We start from the raw sequence: 22,126 nt of genomic DNA, 5'->3' as shown, positions 1-22,126 counted from the left end.
TCACGCTTCAGTGCACGCCTGAGTGACAACCGCTGACCCCGCGCAGCTCCTGTTATACCAACCTGTGACTCGGCGTCAATTCTCAGAAGGGCTATAGAAGGGATGCCTACTGAAGAGTTTCACTGTATATTGAAAACACGTTCTCTTTGGGAGAATAGAAAACTGTGTGGCGGTCGCATTGAAAATAATAGAATAATCTTTACTTTTGCGCTGGAATCTGAAAATATTCATTTTTCTCTATTCTACGCTTATTACCGGGATGCGTTTTTATCAAAATACTCTATTGTATTACTTTTTATGACAAATAATTTTAAAAAATATTGATGAATTCTTAAAATTAAACATAGGAGGCATGAAATTAAGACAAAATAAAGTGATCTTCCCTTAATTTTATATTACCGCAATCATTACACATTGAGACGCTGTGCTCTTGGCAAACACCACGGCGACAAGAGGCACTTCCAGTCTTTGTTTGTCCATTTATTGTTGCACTGCAAATAGTACAGCGTCGTTTTACTTCGAATTCAATATACATTCTAGATTTTATTATTTGATCTGAAGTCAATATACACCAAAATAAAAATTGGACCGAAAAATCACTTTCGAACGTAATGACCACACTTGGGTCCTCTTGACCCAACAACATTTTTAAAAAGCTGCTAAAAATAAACTAATAATCCCAGTGTCACGCTAAACGTTCTAAAGCGTAGATAAACTCTTGAAACATCGAGGAATGTTGTAATAGACCTGCTCCCTTTGCCTTAAGGTACTTAAAATTTCATTACAAAAGACCTCTGGGTACCGAAGACCCATGTGTGGTCACAAAGGGTTAAGTAGTTCATATTGAATTTAATATATTACCTAAATAATTTTATTTTAAAAAATTAATTCCGCTATTATATCCCATTATTTTCATTAAAAAATCACACCATTTTCCCTTTTTAGGGAACATTTTGGCCTGCGACATCTGAAACTGAAATTTAACCGAATTTCCTTTTCAGGAACTTCACATTCATCCCAAGGCTAACAAGGCAGACAAGAACCAAGTAGGTGCTCCTATGCCAGGAACAGTAATCGATATCAGAGTAAAAGTTGGAGATTCTGTGGAAAAGGGAGCAGCTTTAGTCGTTCTTTCCGCAATGAAAATGGAAATGGTTGTCCAGGCTCCCAAGGCTGGAATAATCAAAAGTCTCGACATCAATCAAGGAATGAAATTGGAAGGAGCCGACCTTCTTCTTACAATGGAGTAATCTGAATCTAAAGGCTAAAAAAAGTGATATTCGATACGAGCTGGTCTCGTCAAACTCAACTAGAAAAGGGATAAAGCCTCTGAAAATTGTCGACAAATCGGATTTCATAAATTGCGACCAAACGGAGAAGCCGTTTTTTTCAGTTTTTTTTTTGTATTTACAATCTAAATAGTATGAAGACATCCGGTAAAGGCCATTTCCTCGGAAAAAAATTATATTTTTAAGTTAATAATCGAAAAAAATAGCCAAAATATCGGCACCACGGAGGACCTGCTCGGTTCTTCTTTCGGGCGAACCTAACGACAGAACGAAAAAAAAAGCCATAAATGTTCGAAAATTCCTCAGTTTATAAAGTCCAATTTACTGATGACTTCCAGGGGCCACAAGGGACAGCTGCGCTCTTAACTAAAAATCGTTGGACTTTGAGTCAATTACATTTTAGAAAACCAAAATTTTTAAAACTTGCATCTCTAAAAATCCTCAAACTACTTGGATCAATTTTATGAAGCACTTTTTCCAGATTTTTGACAAATTTACAAATAACTTTCAATCAGTGGTCCAACGATTATTTTGTGGTGCATATTGTAAAGTGTTAAGTGGTGAACTTCAGTGATAAACGAACTCGCTCGAAAAACTATATCGAATTATTGATCGATTATCGTTAATAGTGAGACTTCAAAAAATATTAAGGTCTACAGTGCATGCACCGGAACGGCCGGAACTCGGAATGTCCGGAATGAGGCGTTGACCAATCAGAAACGTTCCAGTCATTCCGGGTTACGGTCATTCCGGTTCATGTGTTTGACAACTATGGGAATGAACGGAACGCCTTCTGGCGCGAATTTAAACATTTCAAACACTTCGGCTGAGTTCGGCGTAAGAATGACAATGTTTCTGCGGAACGTTTCTGATTGGTCAACGCCTCTTTCCGGCCATTTCGAGATCCGGCCATTCTGGTGCATGGACTCAACAACCTAAGACTCGTTAAAATTAATAGCTGCGAATCGAATTCGAAATCTGTGTCAACGAGCTATGATCAATATTTATATGTGAAAATCCAAAAAAAGACATCAGTAGAATTGTATGAATAGGAGATGGCACATTGCCAGATTAAAGTCTTAAAAAATATAAAAACAACCCGCAAGTCCAAATATCACTATATAAAAAATTTGAGACAAAGGGTCATCCACGAACTACATTATTAATATAATTATTATAACTTTTTTATTAATAAATTTACTACTTTTATTATTTTTATTATAAATTATTTTTGTCCTGTTTTTAATAAACTTCTACTTTTTCTCGTTTTTTTTCGATTAAATGCAAACTGAATGAATAAAACCCAATAAGAAAGTCCAACTATTTTTGGTTAAATTTTTTTTTTTTTAAGTTTACTATTATGTTATTTTGGTTCGGAATCCATTTGAAAAAATTGATCTTTTTCAGATAAAAATTAAACTATTTTAAAAAAAAATTGTTTAAAACGAGATGGCCAATCATTTTACTTCTTCCTCTCTTATATTTTTGTTTTGAAATTCATCTAGTTTGCTTGAAAATTCTACTGTTTGGTTGAAATTTTAATTATTTTGGTGAAAATGGAAATATTCTGTTAAAAATTCAACTTTTTGTGCAAAAAATCCACTAGTTGGTTGAAACTTGAACTACTTTGTTGAAAATTCATTTTTTGGGTGAGGATTAATCCCTTTAGTTAAAGATTTACGTATTTTAACTATTGTTGGAAATTTGTCTTCTTTGGTACAAAATGAATCTCCTTGGCAGAAAATTAATCTTTTTTGTTGAGAATACAACTACTTGCTTCAAAGCCGAACTCTTTTGTTGAAATCTCATTGATTGGTTTAAGATTTATCGTTTTAGGTAAAAATCCATGTCTTTCGTTGAAAGTTTAAATACTTTATAAAAATTCAATCGTTTGGTTGAATATTGATCTCTTTAGTTTAAAATTTAACCATTGTGATGAAAATGTGTGTCATTTTTCTTTGAAAATTAATTATTGTGACTCAAAATTTAATTATTACATTTCCGGTTTACATTTTATTTATTTTTTAGTTAAAAATGCAACTGCTTGGTTGAAAATTCATGTATCTTGTTAACAATTCGTCTTTAAAGTTTAACTTTTTTATTGAAAATTCATTTTTATTTTGTTTGAAATCAAAATTCATCTATTTGGTTTAAGATTAGTTTTTATCAAATTAATTTTCGTTGATTGTTAAAAATTCTTATTTTTGGTAGAAACTTAATCTTCTTGGCTAAAAATGAATCTGTTTTGGTTGACCATTTAACTGTTTTGTAGAAAATTCAACAGTTTTGTTAAAAATTACTTCTTTCAAGATTCACTTCTTCGGTTGAGCATTTAATTTACTTTCTTTAAAATTAGTTTTTTTTTAGTTTAAACAAATCTTTATCTGAAAATTTAACTATTGCATTTTTTAAATCCATTCTTTATCATTTAAAAATTCGTCATTTAGGTTGAATTCAATTCGTTCGAAATTTGTTTTTTTTTTAGTTCAATTTTTAAACCTAAAATTTCAAGATTCCGTATTCAATTGAAAACTGATGTATTTAGTTGAAAATTCAACTATTTAATTAAAAATTCATCTTTCTTGAAGGCGAATTGACTTTCTTGTTGAAAATTCACCATTGCCGGTTTAATGATCGAATTTAAAAACAAAATTGTTTGACAAAATTCATCTATCAAAGTTTAATTGTAATCATGTATTTATTATTTTGTTAAAAATCTATTCTTGTTGGCAACTTATGTATTTACTTAAAAATCCATCATTACTGGTTTAGCAGTCAAATTTTAGTCTTGTTGAAAATTTATCTTTTTGGGTGAAAATTTCTTGTCTTTTGGTAGAAAATCTGTTTCGACTAAAAATTCAAAAATTGGATTCAAAATGCAAATAAAAAAAATGCAAGTTAAAAAATAGCATAAAATTAGTAACGTAATTTGTGGACGGCCCCTAAAAAAGCAATTGCCAAAATAAAAAAAATAGTGCTTCCAGTAAAAACATTTTTAATTTTATTTTAAAAATGCTTGTAAAATTTATTTATTTGCTTTTAATTAAAAGGTTGTGACATTTTTTAAGGGGACCTTGTTCGATATATGTAATTATTATTGTTGATTGTTGTGATATGTCGGAAGACATAGGAACTATTGTTTTATATTTAAGGAATGATTGTACAAAAATGAATTCGAATATACAATTATTATCCAAATCAGCGGACTGAAACGTTGATGCATGATTCTTTGGTGCTTCAAAAATAGATTTTTAGAAATCGCGACTAGGCAGAGATAAAATATTGATCCTTTATTAAATAATTGACAACATTTTTCTCAGGGTCGACGAAATTTTCTTTCATTACAATAATATGCAAATGTTTATTACTAAACATGTTTGATACATATTATATATATGTGCATCGAATAATTAATACTGCTTGTTATGAAAATGTGTACATAAATAGAAATTTGAAAAATATTTTTATTTAGGAGGTTAGAATCATTTCTTTATCAATCGAGGTTAAAATTTGCATTAAAATATTATTAATTTATAAGTGCATGGATTCATTTTTCACAGATTTTCTTTCATGAGAAGAGAGCAGATTACCAAAACTGTCAAGGTAGTTGCCGAGCGCAACTCGGCTCTCACATGCGGAGGCCGTCGACCCGGCAGACAGGGGCGCGAAACAGCGTGTGTGTGCTGTGTGCTGCGTCCCCGCCCACGTTGCTTCGCTTCCCCTCCCCTGCCGTGCCGACGGTCTCGCATGTGAGAGCCGGGCGGCGCTCGGCAACTAACTAAACAGCTTTGGCAATCTGCTCTCTACTTATGAGTGAATTTTAATAAAATTGATAAACTTCTACTGAAAGATGACGAAAAAATATCTGCGCAAGTAAGTAATCTGTTGAAGAGTATCAAAAATTAAATTCTGCTTTCATTTAAAAAAATAAGCCTTTAGAAAAATTAGTGCAAACATAATGCCAGATAGAAGCTATTGCGTATTATCTCCCTATATTCAATGTCATTCTTTATACTGAATACTCTAGATTATTTCAAACAGAAAACAATATCCCAGTGCGAGAATTGAAAAGTGATTCAACGGGTTTCGAAATTTTGGGTATGTTTTCTCTTTTATGAGATCATTGAAAAGCATTTGGGATTCTATAAGTCATTTATACAAAGAGAACTGATATGACGTCATTGTACAATTTTTCTTTATCCGCAAATACGAAATGATATCTGTTGAAGAATGAAATATATTATATGAAACTTTAAATGTGTTGACAATTATTTATTTATTTTCATCTCAAGTTTATTGCGAGGATTTTGCATAATAATGCATCATTTTGTTCAACTTTTTTTTAAGCCGATTTGTCCTGAATCTAAATTTTGTTATTCATAAATATTGTTAAAAATTCGTATTCTTTAGTATTAATCTTCTTGGTAAAAAATTCAACAATTTGATTGAAAATTAATGGATTTCGTTGCAAATTCGTATTGTTTGATATAAAATTAATTTTGATTGTTGAAAATGCAACTACTTGGTCGATGGTTAAACAACTTTTTAAAAAATTCTATTTAATTAGTTACAGATTCATCTCTTTGGTGGATATTTTTAAAAAATTAATTTGTTTAACTGTAAATTGTTGTATTCCATTTTCTGTTGAAAATTGATCATTGTTAGTTCAAAATTGGACTTTTTGGTTGAAAATGCCCTTCTCTTTTGAAAATTCGCCTTTTTCCGTTGAAAATTCTATAATTTCAGTAAAAAATTTAACTTTTTTTGTAGAAAATTAACTTCTTCGTTGAAACTTCAATTGCATTGTAGAAATTGCATCTTTTTAGCATAAAAATTAACAAATTTAGTGTAAAATTAAATTATTTTATTTTAAATAAATTTTTAGTTGAAAATTTATATTTTCGCGTTAAAAATTTGAATGTTTCCTTGAACATTAAGTTTTTATTTAGAATTCACATTTACGGGTAAAAAATTGAGCCTTTTTGTGAAAAATTCGCCATTTTGGCTTGAAAATTCAACAATTTGGTTGCGATATTTTTTTTCTCTTTACTGAAACATATTCTTGGTTGAAAATTCAACTCTTTTGTTCTTAAATAAAAATTAGAATCTTTCCTAGTTAAAATATCAACTATTACATTCTTTGATGAAGATTCATATTTTTTTATTGTAAATTCAACCAACATCGTTGGAAGTGGAACTCCTTTGATAAAAAAAACATTTTTTGTTGAAGATTCCATATTGATTTTATTGGCGGAGGATTTAATTATTTAGTTAAAAAAAATTTTTTTGGGTTCAAAATTAATTTTGTTAATTGAAAATTTAAATATTTTTTGTTGTTGAAAAATGATCTTTTTTAGTTAAAGTTTCAACTATTTGGTAAAAAATTCTCGGATATTGTACAAAAATTCGTCTCTTTTTGTTATAAAATTAATCTTATTGGTAGAAAATTAAAGTACTTGGTTGAAAATCAATTTTTTTAAAATAAAAATTGGTAAAATTCCTTTTTTTTGTTTAAAATTGATCGTGTATAAGCGAAAATTTAACTACTTGGTTGAATTTATTTTTTCTTTAGGTATCAAGCTAATCTTCTTGTTTCAAAATTCAATTACCTACTTGAAAGACTAACCCTCAAACGGTGCACTCCTTTCTGGCCCTTACTAAAGGTACACTGGTGCGAATCTGGCTTTTGCATTTTCAATTTCGAATATAAAAAAGAAGATTGAGACTAGAAAAATTTTGAACACATGTTTTTTGTGTGAAATTTCCAGCTGACTAATGGTTCTATATAAGTTTGGATAATCATTAATTTTCCCCATGATAATTTGTTAGAAATAAAGCGGCGTTTTTAAAAATCACTTTTTTGGAAAAAAATTCGCCATTTCTTTGCATTTTGTTCAAATCCATTAAACTTTGCGGGATTTTGCAGTTAAAAGAACACACAATCATGAAAAAATATTATTCATGCCGAAAATGTGAATCTAGTATTTTTCATTTTCAAATGCATGATTTACAGTTATGAAGGAAGAGAAATGAAAGTAATGCAATAACAAAAATCTCTCGATTTTTTTCAACAAGAAATGCTTACGATTCGCGACATTTTTGGCATTCGATACTTCACACTATATTCAATTTCATTCACATGCATCTAATGGAAAAAATCACATTTTTACCAAATTTATTGGAAATTTTCATTAAAAATCGATAAATATCAAATAAATGTACATAAACATACTTACATTCAACAAACGAACAAAACTCCTTTATTTGAGAACAATATTTAGAAATTCCAGCTTACTACACTTTACCACACGTAAAAAGTACACAGGTGCTGATTCGCACCAATTCGATTTTTTTCGTCTCTATCACGGAGAGATCAACGAACCTGAAACTGACCGGACTTGGGCCTGAAACCTTGGGGTTCGGACATATTTGTCGTCATAGATTCATCTATTTGGTTGAAATTTGTTTTATGGTTGGAAATTAATGTAAATATGTCATTTTTCGTTGAAAATTGATAGTTTTTAGTTGAAAATTCAAATGTTTGATTGAAAATGCATGGATTTTGTAAAAAATTTGTCTTATTTTATATGAAATTAATCGTGGTTGCAAAATAATCTGTTTAATTCGAAATTGAACTTACTGAACTTAAAATCCATTTTTAAAAATAAAAAATCATTGCAAATTTGCCGAGGAACCTAAAGAATTTTTAAAACATTCTTAAAAAACTTAATTTTTTTTCTTCAAAATTTCGAAAAATCTACATTTTGATTGACATGTTTTGAAATATTGCACAGATTAAAATTATTTTCGAATCTTCTCAAAACTTCTAAATACGTTTCCAATAAATTCAGTTTTCCTAAAATTCTTTAAAATCCTCTATTTCCTATTAATCTAAAGATTTTTTTTAATTCTCATGAAACCTTTTAGCGTTCTTAAAAAAGTATCTCATTTTTCTAAAATGTTGTAAATTGAAATATATATTCTTTTGCAAAATTTTAGGAAATATTTTGAAATCTTTCTCCATTTTCTCTTGAAATTAATTTTTCAAAATAAAAGATTACTTGAAATCTTTCCATAAATATTGAGAAGATTTTATTGTTCTCTTGAAACCCTTTGAAATTATTGAACAGCTATTAGATTTCTTTCGAAATCTTTAAAAATATGCATTTTTTAAAAATCTTGTTTTAAATATTCTCGAGATTTCAATTATTTTCGAAACTATTTAAAACTGCTACATTTTGGTAAAATTAAATTTGAAAATTACACAAAATAATTAACAATAATAATAATAATATATAAAAATAAATAATAATGAAATAAGTATATAATATGAATTTATTATTAATCTTGCTAAAAGTCCAAATCTTTTGAAACAATTGAATTTTCTTACAATTTTTAAAATCCTACACCATAAAAAAATTGTTTGAAAATCTTCAGGATTCTTTTTTGATATTTTTTAAGCTTAAAAACGAATTAATAAAAAATGATTAAAAGGTTTCAAATTTTGTTTAGTCAAGAATATGCTTTTCTCCCATTTAAACATTCGCGCGTTTTGAAAAATCGATTGTAGCGCCATCAATGCGAGTCACATGACTGCACTGACATATGTGACGTAAAAAAACTGCCTAAAACATGAACTTGAGCCTTGAACGCATTCAGGTGACAAATCTGTCAAAACTAAAAAAAAATACTCCAAATAAACTCATTTCTCAATTAATTTTCAACAAATAAGCCAAAATGCTGAAATCAAACACCGAAACTTGTGATCTTCACAACGTAATATTACAGGAATACAACAAACAGGTTAGAAATAATAGAAATGAATAATGAGTGGAAAATTCCTTCGAATTAACTTTCCCTTTTCACCAGGAACACAACAATTTGAAGAAAAAGCCTAAAAGAATATTGACCTTTTCGGATGGAGTTCTTGAAGAATATTCAGAGGACGAAACCGATGCAGGAACCGAAAAAGAAGAAGTAATAGCTGTTAATCCTGTAAGTTTCTTATTTTTTCTACGAAATTATTGACCTTGTATTGATGTGTCTAAATAAATGATAAATTGTTCAATCTGACAAAGAAAAAACTGCCTTGGTTGCCGTGGGCTTGGTACCATACTACCTGGGCAAGTGGAAAAGTTTTAGAAGGTTGTGACTCAATGGGGGAATATTTGGCTGAATTTTTCGGAATCACAACTCCAAAATACCAGTTTGAAATTGACGAATATTATCGAATTAAAGCTGCCGAGGAAGACATGCTAAGAAAAGAAGACCTTGAAATGGGGGGCTGGACCGAAAGCAACAAAAACAATCTCATTTCTAAAAATGAGGTACGATAGTTTAACTAAATTTTTTATTATTTTCACGGAGACTGAACCAGGGTTGCTACAAAATTACAAAAGATTTGAAGGGTTTCCTAGAAATTTCAAATATTTCGCAAAGATATTGGATAGATTTGAAAGATTTTTCAAATTTCACCAAGATTTTGGAGAGATTTAAAAGATTTCAAATGATTTTTTAAAGATTTCAAAAATATTACCAAATATTTCATATATTTCACAAAATTTTTGACGGACTTTAGAAAGATTTAACAAATACTCTAATGATTTTCCATAGATTTACCAAGATTTCGGAAATACTTCAAAAATATTAGAATGATTTCCTGAAAACTAAAAAAAATGCAGAAATATTTCGGATAGATTTGAAAGATTTCAATAATCTAACTAATATTACAAAATATTTCTCGAAGATTTGCAGGATTTTCTCAAATTTTCAATTATTTCGCAAAGATATCAGATATATTTAAAAATTTTCGCAAATATTGTAATAATTTCTCATATTTCCCCAAAATTATTTTGCAAAGATTTTGGAAGATTTCAAGGATTTTCCAAAGATTTCAATAATTTCAAAAATGTTTCACAAAGATTTCTAAAGAATTTAGAAAGATATATAAAATATTCTAATGATTTTCCGAGTATTTCATAAATATCGCGAAAGGTTTCAATAATCGAACCAATATTAAAAAATATTTACAATATTTTTGTAAAGGTTTCGAAAGATTAAAAGTATTTCCTGAAGATTTCAATAATTTTCCAAAGGTAGAACAAAGACTTAAATAATTTTACAAATATTTTACAAAAATTACTTATTTCTTTTTTTTAATTTCGCCAAGATTTTCAAAAATTACACAACAGTTTAAACAATTTCCTAAACATCTAAAGAATTTCACAAATTCAAATCCAAAGATTCCTAAAATTTAACAAAAATTTCTCAAATATTACAAAATATTTCGTAAAAATTTCCCCAAGATCTAAAAAATCTTACAAATTTTCAATTATTTCGCAAAGATTTCCGATAGATTTCAAAGACTTGACAAATAGTTCAATAATTGCACAAATATTACCAAATATTTCACAATAATTTGAATAATTTCCCAAAGATTAAAAAAAATTTCCCAAATATTTCGAATAGATGTGAAATAATTCACAAATATTTGAATGATTTTCCAAAGATTTCAAATATTTTGCAAAGATTTTGAACAGATTAAAAAAATTTCAATGATTTTCCAAATATTTCAAAAATATTTCACAAAGATTTCTGAAGACTTTAGAAAGATTTACCAAATGTTCTAATGATTTTCTGAATATTTCATGCATATTGCCAAATATTTCAAGAATCGAACCAATATTACAAAATATTTACAATATTTTGTAGAGGTTTCGAAAGATTTAAAAAATTTCGCAAAGATTTAAATAATTTTACAAATATTACCAAATATTTTTAAAAAATTAGAAATATTTCGCAACGATTTCAGAAAGATTTTATACGCATTTCGAAAAAATTTTTAATGTTTCGGAGAGATTAAAAATATTTTTAAAAAATTACTCAATTTTTGAAATATTTCGCCAAGATTTTCAAAGATTCCACAAAAATTCACAAAGTCTTCAATTGTTTCGCAAATATTTCCGATAATTTTCAAATATTTTCCAAAAATTCCTAAGATTTCACAAAAATTTTAATAAGTTCTCAAATATTACAAAATATTTCGTAAAAACTTCCCCAAGATTTAACAAATTTTACAAAATCTTCAATTATTTCAGAAATATTTCCGATAGATTTCAAACCGATAGATTTCAAAGACTTCACAAATATTTCGATAATTTCAGAAATATTAAAAAAAATTCATAAATATTTCGGATAGATTTAAAGGATTTCAATAATCAAACAAATATTACAAAATATTTCACAAATATTTGAAGAATTTTCTAAAAATTTCAATTATTTCGCAAAGATATCAGATAGATTAAAAAGATTTCACAAAGATTATTTTGGAAGGTTTAAAAGATTTTCCAAAGATTTCAATAATTTCAAAAATATTTCATAAAGACTTTAGAAAGATTTACCAAATATTCTAATGATTTTCCGAATATTTCATAAATATCGCCAAAGATTTCAATAATCGAACAAATATTACAAAATATTTAAAATATTTTCTAAAGGGTTCGAAAGATTTCAATGATTTCCCAAAGATTTAAATAATTTTACAAATATTACCAAATATTAAAAAATATATATATTTCAAAAAGATTTTATACGAATTTCACAAAGATTTAAGATTTTTCTGATAGATTACAAATATTTTACAAAAATTACTCCATTTTTGAAATATTTCGCCAAGAGTTTCTTTCAAAGATTCCACAATAATTTAAATAATTTCACAAAGACCTAAAAAATTTCACAAAGACCTAAAAAATTTCACAAAGTCTTCAATTATTTCACAGAGATTTCTGATCAATTTCAAAGATTCCTAAGATTTCACAAAAATTTCAATAACTTGACAAATATTACAAAATATTTCGTAAAAATTTCCCCAAAATCTCAAAATTCACAAGTATTTCGCAAACATTTTGGATAGATTTGAAATATTTTACAAATATTTGAATGATTTCTGAAATTTCATAAAGATTTCAAATATTTCGCAAAGATTTTCGATAGATTTACAAGTTTTCAATCATTTAAAAAATATTTACAACGTTTGGTAAAGGTTTCGAAAGATTTAAAGGATTTCCTCAAGATTTCAATGATTTCCCAAAGATTTAACAAATTTGGTCAAATATGGTAAAAGTATTTAAATGATTTTCCAAAGATTTCACAAAGATTTAAATAATTTTACAAAATATTACCAAATATTTTAAAAAATGAGAAATATTTCAAAAAGATTTCAGAAAGATTTTTACGCATTTCACAAATATTAAAAATGTTTCTGATCAATTAAAAATATTTTACAAAAATTACTCAATTTTTGAAATATTTTGCAAATATTACAAAATATTTCGTAAAAATTTTCCCAAGATCTAAAAAATTTTAAAAAGTCTTCAATTATTTCGCAAATATTTCCAATGGATTTCAAAGACTTAACAAATATTTTAATAATTTCACAAATGTGACCAAATATTTCGAAAAAATTCCGAAAAGTTTCAAAAGGATTGGAATAATTTCTCAAAGATTAAAAAAATTTCCCAAATATTTTGCAAAAATTTCGGATAGATTTGAAATATTTCACAAATATTTGAATTAAAAAATGTAACTAAATATTTTAAAGATTTTCAAAGACTTTAGAAAAATTTACGAAATATTCTAATGATTTTCCAAAGATTTCACAACCATCGCTAAATATTTTACAGAGATTTATCAAGATTTTAGAAAGACTTCAAAAAGATTAGAATAATTTCCTGAAGATTTAAAAGATTTCAATAATCTAATCAATATTACAAAAAATTAAAAAGATTTCATAAAGATTTTAAGGATTTTCGAAAGGAAATTTCAGATGGATTTAGAACATTTCACAAATGTTTTAATGATTTCCTAAAGATCTCAAAAATTTGGTTAAATATGTTAAAAATATTAAAAATATTTCACAAATATTGTAATGATTTTTCCAATTTCACAAAAAAAAATTATTTTGCAAAGATTTGGAAGATTTAATAGATTTGAATGATTTCAATAATTTCAAAAAGATTTCACAAAGATTTCTAAAGACTTTAGAAAGATTTACCAAATATATAAGGATTTTCCGAATATTTCATAAATATCGTCAAAAATTTCAATAATCGTGAAGATTTCAAAGATTTCATAAATTTGGTAAAAGTATTTCCATGATGTTTCAAATATTTCAGAAAGATTTAAATAATTTTATAAATACTACCAAATAAAAAAAAAGAGAAATATTTCGCAAAGATTTCAGAAAGATTTTATAAGCATTTCACAAAGATTGAAAATGTTTTCGGATACATTAAAAATATTTTACAAAATTACTCAATTTTTGAAATATTTCGCTAAGATTTTCAAAAATTACAGAAAAATTTAAATTTAAAATAATTCCCCAAAGATCTAAAGAGAATTTCACAAAGTATTCAATTGTTTCACAAAGATTTCCCAAAGAATCCTAAGATTTCACAAAACTTTCTCAAATATTTCGAAAAAATTCCAAAGATTTCACAATCATTTGAATAATTACTCAAAGATTATAAAAATTTCACAAATATTACGCAAAGATTTTATACGCATTTCAGAAACATTTAAAATGTTTTGGATAGATTACAAATATTTTACAAAAATTACTCCATTTTTAAAATATTTCGCCAAGATTTTCAAAAATTACACAAAAATTTCAATAATTTCCCAAACATCTAAAGAATTTCACAAATTCTTCAATTGTTTCAAGAACATTTCCGATAGATTTAAAAGATTCTTAAGATTAATCAAAAATTTCAATATTTTCTCAAATATTACGAAATATTTCGAAAAAATTCCCAAAGATTTGACAATGATTTGAATAATTTCGCAAAGATTAAAAAAATGTCACAAATATTTTGCAAACATTTCAGATTTATTTGAAATATTTCACAAATATTTGAATGATTTTTAAAATTTAATAACGATTTTAGGCAGATTAAAAATTTTTTAATGATTTTCTAAAGATTTAAAAAATATTTCGTATATTTCACAAAGTTTTGCACGGACTTTAGAAAGACTTAACAAATATTCTAATGATTTTACAAAGATTTCATAAACATCGCCAAATATTTTAGAAAGATTTGCCAAGATTTCAGAAAGACTTCACAAAAATTAGAACGATTTCCTGAAGATTTATTTCATAAATATTTCGGATATATGTAAAAGATTTTAATAATCTAACAAATATTACAAAAGATTTCGTAAAGATTTCGCAAATATTGTAATAATTTCTCAAATTTCACAAAGATTATTTTGCAAAGATTTTGGAAAATTTAAAAGATTTCAGTGATTTTCCAAAGATTTCAATAATTTCAAAAATATTTCACAAAGATTTTTAAAGACTTTAGACAGATTTACCAAATATCCTAATGATTTTCCGAATTAATAAATATCGCCAAAGATTTCAATAAACGAAAAAATATTAAAAAATATTTACAATATTTTATAACGGTTTCGACATATTTAAAGGATTTCCTGAAGATTTCAATGATTTCCCTAAGATTTAAATAATTTTACACATATTATCAAATATTTAAAAAAATGAGAAAGTATTCGCAAAGATTTCAAAAAGATTTTATACGCATTTCACAAAGATTTAAAACGTTTCTGAAAGATAAAAAATATTTTACAAAAATTACTCACTGAAATATTTCGGCAAGATTTTCAAAAATTACACAAAAATGTAAATAATTTCCCAAAAATCTAAAGAATTTCACAAAGTCTTCAATTGTTTCACAAAGATTTCCGATAGATTTCAAAACCTTCACAAATATTACCAAATATTTTGAAAAAATTCCCAACGATTTTACAATGATTTGAAAAAAATCACAAATATTTCGGATAGATTCGAAATATTTGAATGATCTCTTAAATTTCACAAATATTTCAAATATTTCGCAAAGATTTTTGATAGACTTAAGTTTCAAATAATTTAAAAAATATTAATAAATATTTTAAATATTTCTAAAGACTTTAGAAATATTCACCAAGTATTCTAATAATTTTCCAAAGATTTCACAACCATCGCCAAATATTTCACAAAGATTTCAATAATTTTCCAAAGATTTCACAAAAATTTCTGATAGATTTAAAAGATTGCAAAAAGATTTCAATGATTTCTCAAAGATTAGAATGATCTCACAAATATTTCAAAATTTTCAGATAGATTTAAAAGGTTATACAAATGTTTTAATGGGTTTCCAAAGATTTCACCATTTTTTTCAAGTATGTTAGCAAATATAAAAAATAAAAAAATTAGTAATATTTCGCAAAGATTTCAGATAGATTTTATACGCATTTTAGGTTTAAAATGTTTCGGATAGATTAAATATATTTTACTAAAATTACTCAATATTTCAAATATTTCGCCAAGATTTTCAAATATTCCAACAAAAATTTGAACAATTTCTCAAAGATCTAAAGAATTACACATTTTTTTCAATTGTTTCACACGGATTTCCGATATATTTCAATATTTTCCCAGAGATTCCGAAGATTTCATAAAATTTTTAATAATTTCTCAAATATTACAAAATGTTTCGAACAACTTTCCAAAGATTTCACGAAAATATAAATAATTTCCCAAAGATCTAAAAAATTTCACAACAATTTTCGGTATATTTAAAAAATTACGCAAAGATTTCAATGATTCCATGAATATTATAAATATTTTGAAAACGTTTCCAAAGATTTCACACAAAGATTCCAGATGGACTAAAAATATTTGAAAAATACTTTTATTATTTCCAACAAATTTCTAAGATTTCACAAAGATTTAAAATGTTTTGGATAGATTAAAAATATTTGATCAAAATTTAAATGATTTCCCGAAGATTAAAAAAAAATGCACAAATAATTCCCAAACATTTCCGATAGATTTGAAAGATTCAACAAAGCCTTTAATTGATTCATGAAGATTTTAGCAAAGATCCCAGATAGATTTAAATATTTCACAAATATTTTAATTATTTCTCAAAAATTTCTAAGACATCAAAAAGATTGAAAATATTTCGCAAATATAGATTATTAGAATGATTACCCGAAGACTTCAGATAGATTTAAAAGATTTTACAAATGTTTTAATGATTTCACAAATTTTATGAAATATATTAACAATATTTCAAAGATATCACAAATATTTCCCATACATATAAAAGAATTTTCAATTACTTCAATGATTCCCCAAAGGTTTCATAAAGATGTAAATAATTTTACAAATATTACCACATATTAAAAAAAAATATAGAAATATTTCGCGAAGATTTCTAAAGATTACAGCAACATTTTATACTCATTTCACAAAGATTTAAAATATTTCGAATAGATTAAAAATATGTTACAAAGATCACTCAATATTTCAAATATTACACCAAGATTTTCAAAGATTCCACAAATTCCGACAGATTTCCCAAAGATTCCTGTGATTTCACTAAAATTTTAATAATTTCTTAAATATTACAAAATATTTCGAAAAAGTTTCCAAAGATTTCACAAAAATTTTAATAATTTCCCAAAGATCGAAAAAATTTAGAAAACATTTCAATAATTTTACAAAAATTACAAAATATTTCGAAAATGTTTCCAAAGATTTCACAAAAATTTTAATAATTTCCCAAAGGTCTAAAAAATTCTACAGTCTTCAGTTATTTCGCAAATATTTCCAAACGATCTCAAAGATTTGACAAGTTTTTCCAAAATTTCACAAATATTACCAAATATTTCAAAAACATTCCCAAAGATTTGAATAATTTCCCAAAGATTAAAACAATTTCACTAATATTTCGCAAACATTTCAGATATATATGAAAGATTCAACAAAGATTTTAATTGAGTCACTAAGATTTCCGATAAATTTCAAAGATTGCACGAATATTTGAAAGATTTCCCAAATATTTAAAAATTTTAGCAAAAATTCTAGATGGATTTAAAATTATTTCCTAAAAATTTCTAAGATTTCACAAAGATTCAAAATATTTCGCAAAGATTTGGAATAGTTTAGAAAGATTTCACAATGATATTAATGGTTTTCCAAAGTTTTCACAAAGATAAAAAAAAACTCAGAAATATTTTGCAAATATTTCGAATACATTCAAAAGATTTCAGGAAAACTAATGATTTTCCAAAGATTTCGATAATTTTACAAATAGTGCCAAATATTTCGAAAACATTTAAAATATTTCCCAAATATTTTCTAACGATTTTATACACATTTCAGAAAGATCACAATGATATTTCAAAGATTTCACGAAAATTTAGTTTATTTTGCAAAGATTAAAAATATTTCACTACACTTCAATTACTTCACAAATATTTTCGACAGATTTCTAAGATTTCAAATATTTCGCAAAGATCGAATAATTTAAAAAGGTTTCATAAAGATTTGAATAATTCTCAAAAGATCTAAGAAATTTCACAAATCTTTCAATTCTTTCACAAAAAATTTTGGTAGATTACAAAGATTTCACAAAAATTTGAATACTTTCTCAAAAATTAAAAAAAGCAAATACTTCAATTCATTCACAAACATTTCCGATAGATTTCAAGGATTGCACGAAGATTTAAAAGATTTCCCAAATATTTTAATGATTTCCCAAAGATTTCTCGAATTTCACAAAGATTTAAAATATTTCGCAAAGATTTTTGATAGATTCAAAAGATTTCACAAAGACTTCAATGATTTTCCAAAGATTTCACAAATATTTAAGAAATTTCACAAATATTCCGCAAAAATATCGGATACTTTCAAAAGATTTCATACAAACTTTAATGAAATCCCAAAGATTTCAACAATTTCACAAATATTTTTATTATTTTGCAAATATTTAAAAAATATTGCTGCTAAATTTCGGAATGGTTTCACAAAGATTTCAATGATTTTCCAAAGATTACACAAAGATTACTGAATATGTCAAATATTTCACAAATTTAGTAATTTCCCAAAGATCTACAAAATTTACAAAGTCTTTAATTATTTCCCAAAGATTCCTAAGATTTCACAAAAATGTGAATAATTTTATAAATATTATAAAATATTTCGAAAGAGTTCCCAAAGATTTCACAAAGATTTGAATAATTCCCCAAAAATTTCACAAATATTGGAAGACATTTTCAACAAAATAGTTTAATTTTGAACTAAAAAAGACAAATGTTCAACCAAATAGTTTTATTTTGAGCTAAAAACGCTCAATTTTCAATCAAAAATTGAATTTTTCAGTTAAAAAAAATTATTTAAAAAAAAAAGATATTTTAACAAAATAGTTAAATTTTCAGCTAAAATGTTGAATCTTTGAGTTTGATAGTTGAATTTTCAAAGAACAAGATTAATTTATACCAAAAAAAAGACGAATATAAAGATAAATTTTCAATTAAAAATTGAATAATTAAATTTTCAGCTCAAAAAATAATGTTAAAACAATAGTTACATTTTCACTTTAAAAAAATTTTTAACAAAAAAAAAACATTTTTTAAAAGCAGATTTACATTTAAGAAAAAAATAATTTATTATAGACAGTATATAAATTTGGAACTAAAAAGACCAATTTTTCAACCAAATTTTTGGATTTCAAACTAAAAAAGATTAATTTTCAACCAGAAATGAAATAGTTGGATTTTAAACTCAAAAGAAAAATTTTTAACAAAAAGTACGGACATTTAACTGAAATAGTTGAGTTTTGAACCAAAAAGTTAAACAAAAAACGCGAATTTTCAACTAAAAAAGATAAATTGTCCACCACAAATTGTATATTTAAATTTTTAGTTAACAAAATTAATTTTTAACCAACGACATGAAATTTTAATTAAAATTATGTAATATTCAACTGGAACAGTTACATTTTTAGTTGATAACATTTAATTTTCAACAGAAACAAACTAATTTTCAACAAAATATTTTAATTTTAAACTGTAAGTTAAATTTTTAGTAAAAAAATTAATTTTCAGCAAAGGAAAAAACGAATTTTCACAAAAATAGCTTAGTTTATGAACAAAAAAAAGAATGTCGAACAAAAAAGTGTAGAAGTTGATTTTTCAATCAAAATTATTAGAATTTGTAATGAAGAAATATGAAAGATTTTTTTTTGCAAAGAGAGGGTAAATATTGCAAATAATAAAAATAGAATAGCTAAAGTATCAGCTGAAAAAATTAATTTCAACCCAAAAAAAACAACAGAATTTTGAAGAAAAAAAACATAGTTAATTACAGTAATATAAAGCTACTTTTAAAAATGAAAAATAATTATTACTGAATTTTATATTAATTTTTGTTTTTAATTACGCACGATCACAAAAAATTACCTGACTTTCATTTCTTAAATTACTAAAAAAATTTTCAATAAAATTTGCCTGACAATTCCAGTGTTTCCAGGTAGGATAGACCCCCTGTAAAATAATCATTAAGACTTTGAAATAGTTGCGACTAAACACAAATTCCAGTTACTTTTTACCAATTTTATGATTTTCCAGAACTTTTTTAAAATTCCGTTACTTCTCTAGGTCTCCCAGATTTTGTAGCAATCCTGTCACTCAAAATTCAATATTTCACCCGTAATATCTTTTATTTTCAGTCCTGAAAATACTAGGCACCAAAACTCAGTGTATATTCGCACCGCTTCAGTATATAAACAATTAAATGTTATTTGTGTAAAACACCAAAAGCAATGATCTAAGAAGGCTATATATTTTTGTAAAATCATCCAGGTAAAACCGTCCTCTCGCTCCTGTTGCTTCGGACTGATAAATCTATTCTAAAAGACCTCTCAACTATATTTTTTACCATAAATATCTATTTTTATTGTACTCAATTACAACGTTTCTGTATATTTCACCTAGCAAATACGCAACAAGTTTCTTACTTTAAAGAACTTTTTGCAAAAGTCTAACTCGTGACTAAATTTGTACAATTTGTCGACGTAAGGCTAATAAAAAGAAGAAAAAAAACATCAGCTAAAACTTTGCCATTATTATTGCAAGTAATATTTACTCTCGAAATTTAACCACGTTTACAATGACATGGTGACTTGACGAAAAAGATTCCCTGGTGGAAAAATATTTCACGAGAAAGTGCAACATTTTTACAACTGTAATTTTGTTTTCTTCAAAATTGTACTTTTTTTGTACAAAAATGTACAAAATTTAAGAAAAAAATGCAATTAAATACAAATAGCTAATTTTTTCTTGTATTTTCGCGTAGAAAAGTAAAAGAAATTAACAATAAATTATAAGGTTCTACAATTCAGTAATTTGTATAACTTTTTATTCATATTTTTTTTAAATTTTGATTCATAAATAACAATTAAACAATTATCGATTTGAAAAAAATTTTAGTTAATTTTAGATGTTTTGAAAAGATCCAAACTTAATTTAAAGCTTGAAAAAATTTCAAAAAATAAATAACTAGATTTTTAAACATTTTGAAATAAGATATTGAAGCTTTTAAGGATCATTAAAGGTTTTATGTAAATACAAAAAAAAATTCTGAAAGTTGGTTGAAACTTTTTTAATGATTTTTATGTTGAAAGAATATTTTATAGAAAATATTGTCAAATATTTTTAAAAAATTTGGCTAGTTAATAACATAAATAATTAAATTTTAAGTTAAAAAAATTACTTTCCACACAAAAAAAATAACATTCAAAAAAATAGTTACATTTTTAAACAAAGTGATAAATTTTTGACTAAAATGATAAATATGTAACTGAAATATTTGTGTTTAAGCTAAAAAGATACATTTTCAAACAAGAAAATTAATTTCTATCTTAAAAAATGAATTTTCAAATAAAAAAAGATAATTTTAAAAATAATTAAATTTTCAGTTTAGAAAAACTGATGTCCAACCAAAAAAATGAACTTTCAACTAAAATCATGAATTCTTAACCAGAATAATTAAATTTTTGACCAGCGATATAAATTTTCAATAAAAAAGAACTTTAAGAAAATCAACTTTCAAAAAAATAATTACAGTTTCAAACAAAGTGATGAATTTTCAACTTAAATTGAAAATCCTAAACTCTTTAGTTGAATTTTAAACTAGAGAGATGAATTTTCAACCAAAAATTGAATGATTCATTTTTTAGTTGAAACATGAACTTTCAACTAAAATGATGAATTTTTAACTAGAATAATTGAATTTTTGACCATCGAGATAAATTTTAAACTAAAAAAGATGATTTTTCATCCAAAAATTGAACAATTAAAAACCTTTATATAAAAATAATAACTTTATTATGCAAAAATAACTTTAAAAAAATAGTAACATTTTCAGTTAAAAAATTACTTTCCTAAAAAAATAATTGTCAACAAAAAAAATCTAACTTTCAAGATGAACTTTCAGCTAAAATTGTGGAATATTCACCTGGAATCATAGTTACATTTTTAGTTTAAAAAAATATATAATTTTCAACCAAGAAAAGAAACAAATTTTCACAAAATAGTTTAAGTTTCGTCAAAAATTCCTTTATATTAAAAAAAAAAAAAAGAGTTTAACTTCCAACTAAGTAATTTTACTTTCAACCTAAAAGATGAATTTTCAACTAAAATGATGAATCTTCAACTAGAATAGTTAAATTTCATACCAAAAAGATTAATGTTCAACCACAAAGTTTAATTTTCTACAAAAAGGCGATTTTTTCACACAGTTAATATATTTTTAAAAAACAGTATACATTTCTAAATAAAAATATATCAATTTTCAACCAAGTAGTTGAGTGTTCATCCAAAAAGATCAATTTTTTGTTAAAATTCTAATTTTTAAAAAACAAAAAATAAATTAATTTTTAGAAAAATAGTTGAATTTTTAGTTCGAAAAATTTATTTTCAACAAAGCAGTT

The 22,126-nt window shown here is 25.3% G+C and overlaps 2 protein-coding genes across 5 annotated transcripts in view; both read left to right on the top strand.

Moving 5' to 3' along the window:
* The window catches only part of LOC117168552 (pyruvate carboxylase, mitochondrial), a 105,654-nt gene extending 103,189 nt beyond the window's left edge, over nt 1–2,465 (top strand). For all 3 annotated transcript variants that reach the window (XM_033354294.1, XM_033354292.1, XM_033354293.1), the window contains one exon: nt 1,002–2,465. In XM_033354294.1, coding sequence (XP_033210185.1) covers nt 1,002–1,250 — 249 coding nt within the window. In that variant the 3' untranslated portion in view covers nt 1,251–2,465. The remainder of the gene's footprint in view (nt 1–1,001) is intronic.
* Nucleotides 2,466–8,889: 6,424 nt separating this feature from the next.
* LOC117168180 (protein FAM177A1-like) lies at nt 8,890–20,249 on the top strand. 2 transcript variants are annotated; one of them, XM_033353635.1, is made up of 4 exons: nt 8,890–9,092; nt 9,177–9,284; nt 9,368–9,616; nt 19,865–20,249. In XM_033353635.1, the coding sequence occupies exons 1-4, from the start codon at nt 9,027–9,029 to the stop codon at nt 19,868–19,870; spliced, it is 429 nt and encodes a 142-aa protein (XP_033209526.1). In that variant the 5' UTR covers nt 8,890–9,026; the 3' UTR covers nt 19,871–20,249. The 2 variants fall into 2 exon arrangements, with proteins under 2 accessions (XP_033209526.1, XP_033209525.1); XM_033353634.1 differs by having other exon boundaries at nt 8,891–9,092; nt 9,159–9,284.
* Nucleotides 20,250–22,126: the final 1,877 nt, after the last annotated feature.

Source organism: Belonocnema kinseyi, chromosome 2 (genome assembly GCF_010883055.1).
Source record: "Belonocnema kinseyi isolate 2016_QV_RU_SX_M_011 chromosome 2, B_treatae_v1, whole genome shotgun sequence".
Taxonomy (NCBI): domain Eukaryota; kingdom Metazoa; phylum Arthropoda; class Insecta; order Hymenoptera; family Cynipidae; genus Belonocnema; species Belonocnema kinseyi.
The sequence above is the reverse complement of the archived record's forward strand: the minus strand, read 5'-3'. Positions and strand labels throughout refer to the sequence as shown.

Coding starts and splice junctions, on each gene's coding strand:
- LOC117168180 (XM_033353634.1), top strand. CDS start 9,027: ATGCTGAAATCAAACACCGAAACTTGTGATCTTCACAACGTAATATTA. Junction 9,093..9,158: donor TACAGGAATACAACAAACAG/GTTAGAAATAAT, acceptor CCTTTTCACCAG/GAACACAACAATTTGAAGAA. Junction 9,285..9,367: donor AAGTAATAGCTGTTAATCCT/GTAAGTTTCTTA, acceptor AATCTGACAAAG/AAAAAACTGCCTTGGTTGCC.